The sequence below is a fragment of the Peromyscus maniculatus genome, chromosome 1 (genome assembly GCF_049852395.1).
Source record: "Peromyscus maniculatus bairdii isolate BWxNUB_F1_BW_parent chromosome 1, HU_Pman_BW_mat_3.1, whole genome shotgun sequence".
Taxonomy (NCBI): domain Eukaryota; kingdom Metazoa; phylum Chordata; class Mammalia; order Rodentia; family Cricetidae; genus Peromyscus; species Peromyscus maniculatus.
In genome coordinates, this window is record NC_134852.1 from 157,509,900 (window position 1) to 157,523,620 (window position 13,721).

The 13,721-nt window shown below is 43.3% G+C and overlaps 2 protein-coding genes across 16 annotated transcripts in view; one reads left to right on the forward strand and one right to left on the reverse strand.

Annotated features, from left to right (window-relative positions):
• The window catches only part of Rbm4 (RNA binding motif protein 4), a 63,275-nt gene that overhangs the window by 21,167 nt on the left and 28,387 nt on the right, over positions 1–13,721 (reverse strand). The window contains exon 2 of one of the 5 annotated variants that reach the window (XM_042258912.2): positions 4,816–4,912. The exons of the other annotated variants lie outside the window; for them this stretch is intronic. Within the exon in view, the coding sequence (XP_042114846.1) occupies positions 4,816–4,912 (97 nt within the window). The remainder of the gene's footprint in view (positions 1–4,815; positions 4,913–13,721) is intronic. 5 annotated transcript variants of the gene reach the window in all.
• LOC102917956 (RNA-binding protein 4B) overlaps positions 1,148–13,721 on the forward strand; it is a 49,086-nt gene continuing 36,512 nt past the window's right edge. For 3 of the 11 annotated variants that reach the window (XR_013049064.1, XR_013049066.1, XR_013049067.1), the window contains exons 1-4: positions 1,266–1,474; positions 2,118–2,541; positions 7,064–7,737; positions 10,622–10,702. Coding sequence is in view for 3 of the 11 variants with exons in the window: in XM_006980566.4 (XP_006980628.1) it covers positions 2,130–2,541; positions 7,064–7,728 (1,077 nt within the window). In the remaining 8 variants the exon portion in view is untranslated. Of the gene's footprint in view, positions 1,475–2,117; positions 2,542–7,063; positions 7,738–9,702; positions 10,827–13,721 lie in introns of those variants that run through there. The other 8 variants (XR_013049061.1, XR_006062339.2, XR_013049062.1 and 5 more) reach the window with 7 other exon arrangements.

Genomic DNA, 13,721 nt, shown 5'->3' on the forward strand with positions numbered 1-13,721 from the left:
TGGTCTGGGTTACACAGCCAGTTCCTGGCCAGGCTTTGGCTAAACAGTAAAGCCATCTCAAAAATTAAAAAAGGGAGTGAAATGAAAATTTTAGAGAAAGATGGTAACTGTTAACAGAACATTAGTTGTGGAGACCGCAGGAAATTTGAGAAGGACAGAATGCAAAGTTGTGTGATCGCAAAGTGAATTTCAGGACAGCCAAGGGTACACAGGGAAACTGTTTTGAAAAACAAAATAAAAAAAATTTAATTTTAAAAATGTGTGTCTCTTATTACAATTGGAAAGACAATGGCTTCTGAAATGACTGGGAAACATGGATTTGGTGCAAGAAATGTTTCCAAGTAGCTTGGGGAACTGGTCTTTTTGTATTGGAGGAGCTAGTGTTGAAACTACCACAATGGGGAATGGTGTCTAACAACCATCCTAGTGCCTCTACGAGGAGATAAACACAACTCACCAATCTCTAAATGGCTACGCTTTGTTGAATGAGATAGTGAGTCATCCACCTCGTCAGCACCTGCTGCCGCCAGGAGGTGCCCTTGCACCGCATCTGAAAGTCAGGAACCTGACAATTGCCTGCACCTCTGGCAGCTTGGACTGGACGTGGAGCCCCTCGTCCCACTCATTCCCAAACTGGGGATCTCTCTGGACTTCTGCACCACGTATTTTTCGGGAGTGCTCACCACATTTCAGGAATCATGATAGAGATAGATAGATAGATAGATAGACAGACAGACAGACAGACAGACGAGAGAGGGAAAGCCCAGTCCACGTATATTCATGAATAAACATGACAAAGTATAGTTTGGATAGAGAAATGCCTCCCTCAGACCGAACCTGCACAGATCATCTTTCCGCCCCTCGACTCTCGGTCTCAATTTCCTCGCCAAAGAACAACACAATTGCAGTGGAAATTAAGTTGTCTTAAGGGAGTTCTCGCTCCCTCCCCCCAATTAAGGGAGAGATTAGGTAAAGATGGGGTGCCTAGACTTCTGAGGCATCGCTCTCAGACGCCACAGAGGTTGAGAAAACCCCCTTCTAGCGGGACCAGTGAGACAACCCTTTGTCATCAGCCTCCCTCGCCAGTGGACCTGATAGCACGCTCCATTGTGATGGTTAGAGACTCCCCCGGGCTTACGGTTTCGCCGAGGCAGTGGTTGCTTCCTGAGCCCTTTTGACGCGCAAGCCGCGACCCTCTCCCAGGGTGGTGATTGGCCAGCCGGGGCTGACCTCCGCTCCGCAGTGCCGTCACCACGTGACCCCGCCCCCGCACGGGGGCGGCCATTTGTGTGCGGCAGCAGGATTGGTCGCCCCGCGCCTACGAGGGGGAGGGGAGGCGGGCAGCGCGCACTCGCGCGTGCGTGAGCTGGCGCGCGAGAAAGCGCTCGGTCGCGCCGAGGCTCGAGCGGCCGTCGCCATTTTGTAGGGTTCTCTCTGACGCGGGACCCGCCGCCACCGCCGGCACCACCCGGAGGTAGGAGAGACGCTGTGGGTGTGTGGGGAGCCGGGAGCCGGCCGGGCCGGGCCTCGGGAGGGCCGGGAACGCCCCGGGTCGGGGCTGCTCGTCTTCTGAGGAAGGTCCCGGGGAGACAAGGAAAGGAGGCGGGGCCCGGTCTCCGGAGGGGGCGGGGCAGGGGTCGGCAGAGTCTTTGTTGGGATGAAGGAGCTGAAGGTTGGGCAGCCGAGGAGAGGGGTTCAGGTGTGGGCGAAGAGGGCTTTTCGTTCTGAGTACAGGAGGAGGTGATGCTGCGCTGTGGACAGGCACACGGATTTCCCTCCAAAACCTTGTAACCAGGGACATTCGGTGTTTCTTGCTTTCTGCTTGGTGTTTTCTTCCCTGTGCTAAGCCTTGCAGCAGCCAACCCTGTAGATTAGGGGTGCCTGACCCCACGGAGATGTTGGACCTTGTGCATCCTGACCCCCGACCTTCTGTTGGCATTGTCACACGGCTTGCACACTACTGAGGAACAAACTGCTGTTCCTCTCTCAAAAGGAATAATGAACTATGTGAGGGTCGGGAAGGTATTAATCGTTGGGCCATTAAACAGAAATGCTGCAGCGCTATGCCATGTCTCACTTCACGCCTGACTTTTGAAATCTTGTTTGTAATCTGCCAGGCTCTTGTCAGGATGGTGAAGCTGTTCATTGGAAATCTGCCCCGGGAGGCCACAGAGCAAGAGATCCGCTCACTCTTCGAGCAGTACGGGAAGGTGCTGGAATGTGACATCATTAAGAACTATGGTTTTGTGCACATAGAGGACAAGACGGCCGCTGAGGATGCCATACGCAACCTGCACCACTACAAGCTGCACGGAGTGAACATCAATGTGGAAGCCAGCAAGAATAAGAGCAAAGCTTCAACCAAGTTACATGTGGGCAACATCAGCCCCACTTGTACCAACCAAGAGCTTCGGGCCAAGTTTGAGGAGTATGGCCCAGTCATCGAATGTGACATCGTGAAAGATTATGCCTTTGTACACATGGAGCGGGCAGAGGATGCAGTGGAGGCCATCAGGGGCCTTGACAACACAGAGTTTCAAGGTGAACTGTTCTGGGGCTTGGGTGGCAGAGCTTCGTGGAGCTAGCTCAAGGCAGGGGCAGCAACATAAGACCATGGGGCTGTGAGAGCGGCTTCTTCCATTCTCTTTTAATTGAAATGAATAGATGTTTACTATTCTTAAGTATAACTTACTCTTAGGGAAGTAAACATTTCCCATTAAGTTTACAAAGATATTTCTCCATAACTGTGGGGTCACAAACTGTGGCTTACTTTCTTTGAGCTGCCTAGGCAGGGAGTGAGGAAAGGCCTAGAGACTTAGTTGCTGCTCTTGTTGTGACCCAGAAGCCTTAGATTTTTATATTCTGATGCTTTGAATGATGGATGATGGTAGCACAGAGAAAAAAGACTATCTAGAGGAAGCCCTGTGTGAAAAGTCTGTGATGTGTTCAGTTGGCGGGGGTATCTTTGGGGTGTCCACAAATGTTGAGTCTGTGTGCTACAAGCAAAGCCAGGAAAGATGCCATAGGTTCTTGTGATCCACTTATCATTACTTACCTCTAGTAGGTTAAAAAATCTTTCCGTAGAAATTCAAGGTTGAATGGGAATGATAGTCTTGCTTCTGGGGAAATTCTAGTGAGGGCATCATAGAGCTTACTGTATTGCTTACATTGACAATAAGTAACTATGTGTTATCATTAATAACACAGAATGTTGTCTGAAAACCCTGGAATTGTGTTACTATAGTAGCCACAATCTACATATAGCTAGTAAATTTAAATTAATTGAAGTCTCCAGTGTGGGCATATTTCAAGAATACCAGAGTCATATGAGGGAAATGGCTCCTGTATTGGGAACATATTAACAGACCCACATTGCAGGAAGTTCACTGGTTAGCACAGTCTACAAGGCTTTTATTGAGTGTCATCTAGTTCCTAAGTCAACACCCTTTTTTTTTTTTGACATAAATACCACTAAAAAAGTTCAATATACAAAGCTAAACCTAGAAAACAATGAAATTATGGGGAAAAGGGAAAGTTTTAGAACTCAAAGAAAAATGACAGTGAGATTAGAATGAGGTGATAAGTGCATTTTGCCAATAAAGGCAATATATAATGAAAGGTGAGCGCAATTGGCAACCGTGAATTTTTTCCTACTCTGGTTAGAAAAATATTCAAAATGTGATAGTTAAACTCTCCCACCCCCACCCCACTCCTAGACAGGGTTTCTCTGCGTAAGTCCTGGATGTCCTGGAACTCACTTTGTAGACCAGGCCACCACCACTTGGCTTAAACTTTTTTTAATTTATATTTTTACTTTGGAACAATGCTACTACACTTCAACTGAAAAATTCCTAATTATTCTCACTTGCTATGGAAGGTGGTCATGGATGGACAGGGGAATGGAAGGAAGGCGTTTTCTTGCCCCACCCCCTTGGTTCTGGTATAATCTGAGGGCCCCACAAATGCTGGGCAAGTGCTCTACCAATGGCCTGTATATTCCCATCTCTGAAGAAGGGTTCACTTATCAGGTAACAAAATAAATGGGAAAAACTTAAAACCAAGTACTAACTTTGCAGATAAATTCTCATAGTATGCCCTTTTAAGTTCTAAAGGAAATGGGGAAATAGGAGTTAACTTAGAAGGATGAGTCATGTGGTTTTCTTGTTTGGTTGTGGGGTGCTAAATATTGAACCCAGGGTCTTGAGTATGTTATATACACAGTACCCCTGAACTATGCTCCTTGACCATTATATTTGTTTAGTAACAAATATAATTACATAAGAAATGGGGATCTGAATAATGCAATGAAGGTATTTTATTATATATGTACATATATAATCACTTCCATAGAAAGTACAGACAATAAACTGAGTTGAAAAAGAAGAATCATTTATTTGGTTTCACGTTCTCTTTCTGGCTCTTATGAAGAGTGGTTTATACACTTATGAAGTTCAAGTTATACATGCAGATATTTTTGTAATTGGCTATTTTTTTTTCCAGGTGGCAACAGCAAGTTTAGTATTGGATATGAATTGTTTGTTGAGACAGGGTCTTGACATGGCCTAGGCTGGCTCTCAAACTCAAAATCCTCCTACTTCAGACTTCTGAGTGCTGGGGTTTTATGTATAATTCTGTCACATATCTTACAGAAAATACAATCTAGATGCCAATTTGACATTTTGTTCAATTTAAAGTCTTTTTGGTCTAAAAAGTGCCACTTTGAGCATCTTTTGAACCTTTATTTCTATGTATTAATGGTTGTCTATAATTTATATCTTGCATTGTATAACTTCTAAAGACAGAATGTGAGTTTACCTGGGTCTTTCAAGATGTTTCCTCTCCACAGGCAGCAGTGAATGCAGTTTGAATTGGAAACCATAACGATGCTGTTCCCAAGTAACCATCCGGGCAGCTGAATTGGGAAGGATATGTAAGAATTTAGGGGTGTCATTTCAGCATCGGTTGATCATTATTATGTCAGCTACATCTCCAGTCTTCTTTGGACTCTGACCCAAGATAGAATTAGAATTTATAATTAAGTTTCCCACCTTTTAGCATTTTAATACTCTCTTTTGTTCCAGCTTTCAAGGGAAAATACTTTTAGTGGGCTGTTTTTCTGGAAGATATTGGCAAATTTCAGTAACTTGGAGGTTTGAGAAATTTTACGAGTTTCATCTGTTTAGTAGAGCTGCAAAACTTCTGTTTCTAAAGATAACAGAGAAATATAGTACTGTTTAAGAATTTGAGGTTTTGGGGCTGGAGAGATGGCTCAGAGGTTAAGAGCACCCACTGCCCTTCCAGAGGTCCTGAGTTCAATTCCCAGCACCCACATGGTGGCTCACAACCTTCTGTAATGAGATCTGGTGCCCTCTTCTGTGTACATAATAAATAAATAAATCTTAAGAATTTGAGGTTTTAAATTGAAAGCCCCTGTAACCTTTGGAAAGAATAGGTGTAAGACAATGGAGCCACCTATCATTTATATTATAGGTGTTTTTAAGCTCTAGGTCAGAAAAAACAACTTACTGGCATCCTTTCCACAACTACAAATAGATTTTGCCACAAATGTTGATGAAGTAAAGCACTCTCATCCTCTTTTAAGTTAAAAGTAGGAACAGGGCTGAGACTTAAGGAAAAATCACTGTATTTGTCACTGTGTCTGTTGAAAGCCAAATGGCTTTTAATCCTTTAAATTATAGAGAACTCTACATATGAAGTATTAATGGGGACACAAATGTTTCTGATAAGTATATAGCACTGTAGCCCTTAATAACTATATTATTGGGAATACTTAAAATCTCAGATGGCCACATGCTTTCAGAGAATTAATGCCATCTGCTTGCTATCTGTCTACTGCATCATCATCAGTGGTCTTGTGAAGACTATCTACTAGCAGCTGGGGTCAGAAGTACTCCCCTTCCACCCAAGACAGGTTTCTCTGTGTAGTCCTGGCTGTCTTGGAACTCACTATAGACCAGGGTGGCCTCAAACTCGGAGATCCACCTGCCTCTGCCTCCTGAGGGCTGTGATTAAAGGTGTGGATCACTATACCAAGTCCAAAAAACGCTGATCTTTTTTTACATGGGAAGAGTCTCTAAAAAGCTAAAAAGCTAGTACTTACTGGACCTGGCGGTGGTGGCGCATGCCTTTAATCCCAGCGAGCCAGGCGGATCTCTGTGAGTTGGAGGCCAGCCTGGGCTACAGAGTGAGATCCTGGGTAGGCACCAAAACTACAGAGAAACCCTGTCTTGAAAAATAAAAAAATTAGTACTATTTTTACTTTATTTTTGTGTGGTTCTGGGGATGGAATTTGGCTTTGCACACAGGAGCCAAGTGCTCAACCATTGAGATACATGTCCAGCCCCAAAAGCTTTAAAGTTTTAATACCTAACTCTTGTAAGAGGCTTTGCTCAAATAGTTCTGATCCTGAGGAAAAAACTAGGGGTGGGGTTGAAATATACAGAGGTCCTTTTAATTCGCACAGGTACAGATGAAGCCAAGTAAGACTTGGGTACCCAACATAGCACCTGCACACATTCCTGGAGGAAACATAGTGGATGGAAGATTGCTGTTGAACTGGGATTGTTGTAGGGTTTGGGGTGATGCAGTGCTGGAGGTTGAGCCCAGGGTGTCATACATGCTAAAAGGCACGTGCTTTTTCCATTGAGCTTAGACCTAACATGAATTGTTTAGAGGTGGAAAAGATGACTTCTAACACCACTGTTAAGTGAGGTTTTGTTAGGTATCTATCTAGTTTGATTTGGAAGTAGTAACCTAGCAGTCTTAGTGAAAAAAACAATCTTTGCATGGGGGAAGGAAACAGATTGTGGAGATGGAAGTAGGGGAGAGTCTGATATGCTACTGGCATTAAACAGTATATGACTGGTCTCGAAGAACTCTGATATTCTAGCTCTCACCTCTGTTGAAACTTACTTTTGGAAGGGGTTGCTGAATGAAGTAGGTTCACAGGAGTGTGTATGGATATGTATTTTATGTTTACTTTTATCTGAGTGAGGAAAAAGCATGTTAATGAGTAATAATAATTTTAATCTGTTTCCTCAAGGCAAACGAATGCATGTGCAGTTGTCAACTAGTCGACTTCGGACTGCCCCTGGGATGGGAGACCAGAGTGGTTGCTATCGGTGTGGGAAAGAAGGACACTGGTCCAAAGAGTGCCCAGTAGACCGTACAGGGCGTGTGGCAGACTTGACTGAGCAGTACAATGAGCAGTATGGAGCGGTGCGCACGCCCTACCCCATGGGTTATGGGGAATCCATGTATTACAACGATGCCTACGGAGCACTTGACTACTATAAGCGCTACCGGGTCCGATCTTATGAAGCTGTGGCAGCAGCCGCTGCAGCTTCTGCGTACAATTATGCAGAGCAGACCATGTCTCATCTTCCGCAAGTCCAGAGCTCAGCTGTACCCAGTCACCTCAACTCCACTTCTGTTGATCCCTATGACAGACACCTATTGCAGAACTCCGGCTCAGCGGCCACCTCAGCAGCCATGGCCGCCGCCGCCGCCTCTTCCTCCTATTATGGCAGGGACAGGAGCCCACTACGTCGGAATGCAGCTGTGCTCCCTGCAGTTGGAGAGGGCTACGGTTATGGGCCAGAGAGTGAGATGTCTCAGGCTTCAGCAGCGACACGGAATTCTCTGTATGACATGGCCCGGTATGAGCGGGAGCAGTATGTGGACCGAGCACGGTACTCAGCCTTTTAAAAACTGGAGGTGAGAGTTGGGTGGATGTGGTTGAAATTCGCATTTAGTTACCTACAAGAGACCTTTGCTTCACTGAGGAGCCAGAACACCAAACAAGACCCTACCCAAAATGCACAAATTACATGTTTCAGTATTTTCTGTAGTTTCAACCACAGGTTTATTTAAATTAGCCTGTTGAGGAGTTAGTATGATTCCAGTGTGTTACTTCTCAAATAGTAACAAGCTCAGTTAATGAGAATATTATTTTAAAGTTGTAAGCAAGCCAGGCAGTGGTGGCACATGCCTTTAATCCTGGTACTGGAGAGACAGGCAGGTGGATCTCAGAGTTTGAGTCCAGCCTGGTCTACATAGTGAGTTCCAGGACAGCCAGAGTTACAAAGAGAAACCCTGTCTCGAGAAAAAAAAAACAAAAAGGAAAAAAAAAGTTGTGAACAGAAAAATGGTATGGGGTAGGGGGTTGGAGTGAGGTGTGAGGAAGCTAACATACATTGGCCCTTTGTTGTATAAACAGTTATTTCCTCATTTAGGAAAGAACTAAGTCTTTAGTTCTTTAGTAAGAGAGCATCAGTACTTTGCATATGATCATCTGGTAAATGAGAGGTAGAGCCAAAATTCAGACTCAGACCTCTTAAATTCATGCTTTTTCCAGCCAGGCAATTTTGGCACACACCTTTAATCCCAGCACTTGGGAGACAGAGGCTGGTAGATCTAAGTTTGAAGCCAGCCAGGTCTAAAGAGTGAGTTATAGGACAGCCAGGGCTGCAGAGAAACCCTATCTTGAAAAACCAAAATAAATAATAAAATCAATACTCTTCCCACTACTAAACTGCTATGGTGGTGGTAAAGGGTACATTAGGGAGCTAGTAATGGACAGCACAGTGAGAATTTTAACTCTTAACTTCAAGGGTTTCCAGTTTCCTACCTAGTAAAACACTGCTTGGAGTAGCACATGGTGGTTCATACCTGTAATCCCAGTGCCAGAGAGGATGAGGCAAAAGGATTGTAAGAGGATAGACTAGGTTACTTAATGGCAAGTTCTAGCAAAGTCTAGGAAACACAGAAGACTCCTGTCACAAAAAACAAAACCCAACTATTTCTTGGGTCATTAGCATTTATCAAATGAAGTTCTTAGGCGTGTTACTGTTTAAATCAGATAAAGCCTTAATGTTTTAAGACACTTCAGTTCTCAAAGTTTTCATGATGTGTTGTTCCAAGTCCTTATTCTAGCCCACAGCATGTTTTTGTGGGCACTTAAGCCCTATTTCTTTGTAGCCTATGATAGAATTCCTGTTTCTTTCAGCAAGTTTTTTTTTTTTTAAGGGAACACTCAAGTAATTAGATAAATTGATAATTTCTGATATACATAAAATCTTGTAAGTGGTGACATTAGAAATTTAATGTTTCCCTATTTCAGGAAGTGTGTACAAAGAGTGTTGGAATGGCAAGAATTGGGGATATTCAGAGACAAGTAAACTTCATTAGAATGGAAATGGCATTAACAACATACAATTTTCTCATGATTTTCCTTGTCCTTTGAAGTTGAGCATCACTTGAGTTAGAGCCCCTTCAGTGCGGTTAAACAAATTACCACTGAGACACCAGTGTTCCCAACTTATCCCGATTTTGTATGTTAAGAAAACAATGGCATGTATGTTTGTTAAGTTATATGCTGTACAGTTGTGTCAGTAAGACTTGGGATTTCTTAAGATCATTCAGTCATGTTCAGCATGTGAATGGAGTTTGCTATTAATTTCTACAGCTGGATCTACTCTGAGATACCTCTGATAGAGTTAGTAATTAATCTGTTAAGATAACTTTGTTTCTAAAGTATGTTTAAAAGTTAAATATTAAATTAGTATAATATAGCCTTTAAGGGTATTGTTAGGACATCTTAAAAGTGAATTTTAACTTCAGTCAGTAGCTGTTCAACTAACCTCTTTTTAGTGATGACTTTTAAAGAAACTTACCTTCCAGGTGTGAACCTCAAATGGACTGAATAACCCTGAGTTGGTTGCAGTCCCAGGAGCCTGATGTTAATGAGGCTGCCAGGATGAAATACTCTACAACTGTTGGGGATCCAAATTCGGGTCTCACCCTAACAGAACTGATCCAAGAACATCACAGCTTTTGAAGTCGATTGGCACAGATCAAGACCAAGATTTGGCCCTGTGTCTGTATTAAGTAGAGGAGCTTGGTGTGAGTTAACTTTTTTTTTCCCCCAGCCATTGGTGTCTGGAGTTCCCATCATCAATGGAAGAATTAGACAGTCCTAGCAGTGGTTTCTTCTTTTGATTTGTCAAGGGATATTTGGTCAATTAGAAAACTACTGCAACTATGGTTCTCAACTGACAGTGTGACATGTAGACAACTTAAAGGGTGAATGACCAACTGTTCTTTGAGACTCTATCTAGTCTTTGTTACTAAGTTTTCTTGAATGTTTTCTTTGGAACATTTGTAATAGTAAAATTGGGCTGGGCATGGGTGGTGGATGCCTGTAGTCCCACCTACTTAGGATAGCTTTAGAACAGAAGTTCATGGTCATCGTGGGCAACATAATTAAATCCCATCTCTTAAAAAGGAAAAGAGAGAAACTGACTATATCTGATATCTTACCATCTTTTGCTTTCTTTCCTGAACAAAATTCCTACAAAATTAACCTGTAGTTATTGAAAATTTATACCTTTTTTGAAGCAGTGGTAGCCTTCCACTACATGGGTTACATAAGTTAAGACAGGAGAAAGATGAGTTTGCATCTTGTGCAGCATACAGCTATAAGCAGGTTCCTAGATGTAGCTATTAGACTCCTGGGTGATTTTGTGGGATACACATCCAACCCAGTCTGACTTGATTTTGTTTTGTTCTTTGTTTCTCCCTCTCCCCCCCTGGAATACAGGACGGGACCAGGGCCCTTGTACTCGGAACCAGGCTGCTCTCCAGGCATTGTGTAAGCCTCTTGTGTTGTGCTTTCTTTCAGGTAGGATAATTGCGGACTGAACCCTCGGGCTGCGGTCATATATGAGAACTTGGTCCTCGCGGTCCCCTTTGCCGGGATGTTTCCATTGCTTCATGTTTCAGTAAACAAAGGAATTTGTGACCAACTATGTTTTTTTTTCTTAATTTAATTCTAAGTTAACTTCTTTCCTCGATGCTAGTTGTCTGTAGCCTTTCACTGTTCCTTATATTCTCAGCCTCTGAACAGCCCTAGGTAAGGATTCTGCTGGCATCCCCCTTTTTCCTGTACAGTGGAGCCCCTAAGAGTTGAGCCCTTTGTCCCTGCCTTCCTGCAGCATCTCCGTTCCCTTTAAAATGACCATGTAGTGGCAAGCAGCCTTTAACTCTTCTGTTAGCTCTGGACTCTAACACTGAAGCTAAACTTCTGAAGTTGCTAGGACCATTGGGGTTTTGTTGTTGTTTTGGTTTGATTTTTTGTTTGTTTTGTTTATTTTGTTTTACCGGTTTTGTCTGACCTGTGATCGTGGTATAGCATTAGCTGAAATTTAGCCTTGTTTTATTCCACTCCTCCCATTTTTTTTTTTTGACAAATAAATGTTTCTAACACTTAATCTTTTCCTAATTGAGTGACTGTTATTTACCACTAGTGTCTTCTGATTCTTTCCCAGTTGTGCTTGAGCTATAGAATTCAAATAAGTGAATGCCTAAAATGTAGAAGGAAGTTGAGTGGAACAATATGGTTTCAGAAATAGACAGCTGAGCAAAGTTAGCTTGTGTCTTGAGACACTGGTCACTTTCATATAGCTGGTGGTCAGGCTCCTTTCTCCAAATAACTACAGCTATTCTACAGAGGACCCAGCGCACTAGTGATAGAAGCCCCACAGGAAATCCTGTATCATAAGGCGGCTAAGCTAAAGTATCTAGTAAATCCTATCAAGTGGACTTAATTTAACATCATAGTGTGCTGGACAGGTAGCTCAGTTTAGAAGCAAGCAATTCAGTTCCCAGCACCCACATAGTGGCTTACAATCATCTCTATATACCTCCAGTTCCAGGGGATCTGTGATGCCCTCTTCTGACCTCATCAGGCATATATACATGAGGCATCCTACATATATACATACAGCCACTTACACACTCACAAAAAAAAAAATTTTTTTTAATATTTTTTAGAGAACATTTTAGGCTTGGATGAACACCCTCCCCGGTAGGCTTGATAAACACTCTCCTTGCCCTACCCCCACACATGGTCCCTCTCCCTTTCACCACTCCTGTGTTTTGAGACAAATTGTCCCTATGTGGCCCTGGCATGTGCCATATAGAACAGACCAGTCTCATACTTGTGGTGATCCTCATGCCTCTGCCTCTGCAGTCTTGGGATTAGACGTAAGTCATCATTCCTGGATGTTTTATCCTATGTTTACTGGGGGAAGGAGGGGGGCTGGAAAGATGGCTCAGCAGCATGAGCACTGGGTGCTCTCCTAGAGGATCTGGGTTTGATTCCCGGCACCCACATTGGTGGCTCACAACTGTCTGTAACTTCAGTTCCAGGGAATCTGATGTCCTCTTCTGACCTCCAAGGGTACTGCATGCATGTGGCAAAACGTCCATACACTTAAAAATCTCAAAAACTTATTTAAAAAAAAAAAAAAAAAAAGCTAGGCATATACCTCCGTGGTAAAGCACAAAGCCCAGGGTCAGTTTCCGTTTCTCCCCACCAACAAAAGCGGAGGGAGAGGGTTATTCATGTAAATTGACTTAAGAGCTCTTAAAAATGACTTCTTCTCAAAGTATTAATATTTCTGCTGGGATCATGCTTTAGCTAAAATGAGTATAAGATTGATTTTGGTGGGGGATGGGCATGGGAGGATTAGTTTTTAAGACAGGATCTGTAGTTCACACTGGTCTTGAAATCACATGTAGCTGACATTCTGAACTCCTAATCCTACCCCTTTAACCTCTAATGTGCTAGGATTACAGGTATGCCCCACTACACCTGGGTCAGTAAGGCAGTTTTGCTGGATCAGAAAATATACTTTGAACAGAGAAAGAAACAGGCTGAGTCCAGGACATACACCTGTAATTCCAGCACTCAATGTAAGAGTTAAGATTATCAGAAGCTGGAGGTCAGCTTTAGTTACATAGTAAATTGGTAGCAAAAGCTAGCCTGAGCTTTTGAGACCAATCTCAGAAAAACTCAACCATTTCTCCAGTCTCTCGTAATTTTTTAAGTTTTATCTATTTATTGGGGGGGGGGGGGAAGGGGAGAGAGAGAGAAGAGAGAATGAGTGTGGGTACCTGAGTGCCAGTGCAGGAGCACTCAGGTCAGAAGAAAACTTTTAGGGGTTGTTCTGTCCCTTCCACCACAGGTTCTAGGGATCAGGCTTTTGCAGCAAATGCCTATCTCAATGGCCCTTCTAAAAATTTTTAAATTGAAAAAAGCAAAGTTGGGCGAAGGCAGGTGCATCTGAATTTGAGGCCAGCCTGGTCCACAAACTTGAGTTACAAGATAGCCAGAGCGTCACACACAAACTGTCTCAAAAAAGCAAAAATAAATAATGCTTTTTTTTTTTGGGGGGGGGGGTGTCTGTATATGTATACACACAGGCTGAAATAAGAGGTCAATACAGGTTATTTAGCTAAATTAGCTGGCCATCCAGTCCTGGGATCCTCTTGTCTCCCCTTTCTATATCTCCCAACTCTGGTGTTCACCTCAGCCCCCAGTTTTTCCAAGAGTCCTAGGGATCTGACCTCTGGTCTTACGGCTGAGCAATAAGCACTTTAATTTTTGAGACAGGGTAGACTAGCTTCACTATTTAGCTTTAGAGGACCTTCATCTCCTGATCATCCTGCCTCCTCAGTGCTGCAATTATATGCATGTACCACTGCACCTAGTTCTATGCAGTCCTGGGGATCAAACCAAGGGCTTCATGTGTAGTGTGCAAGTACCCTACCAACTGAGCTACATCCCCAATTTACCCCAGAGTGGCCACTTAACTTGCAATATGGCTAAGGCTGGCCTTGAACTCCTGATTCTCCTG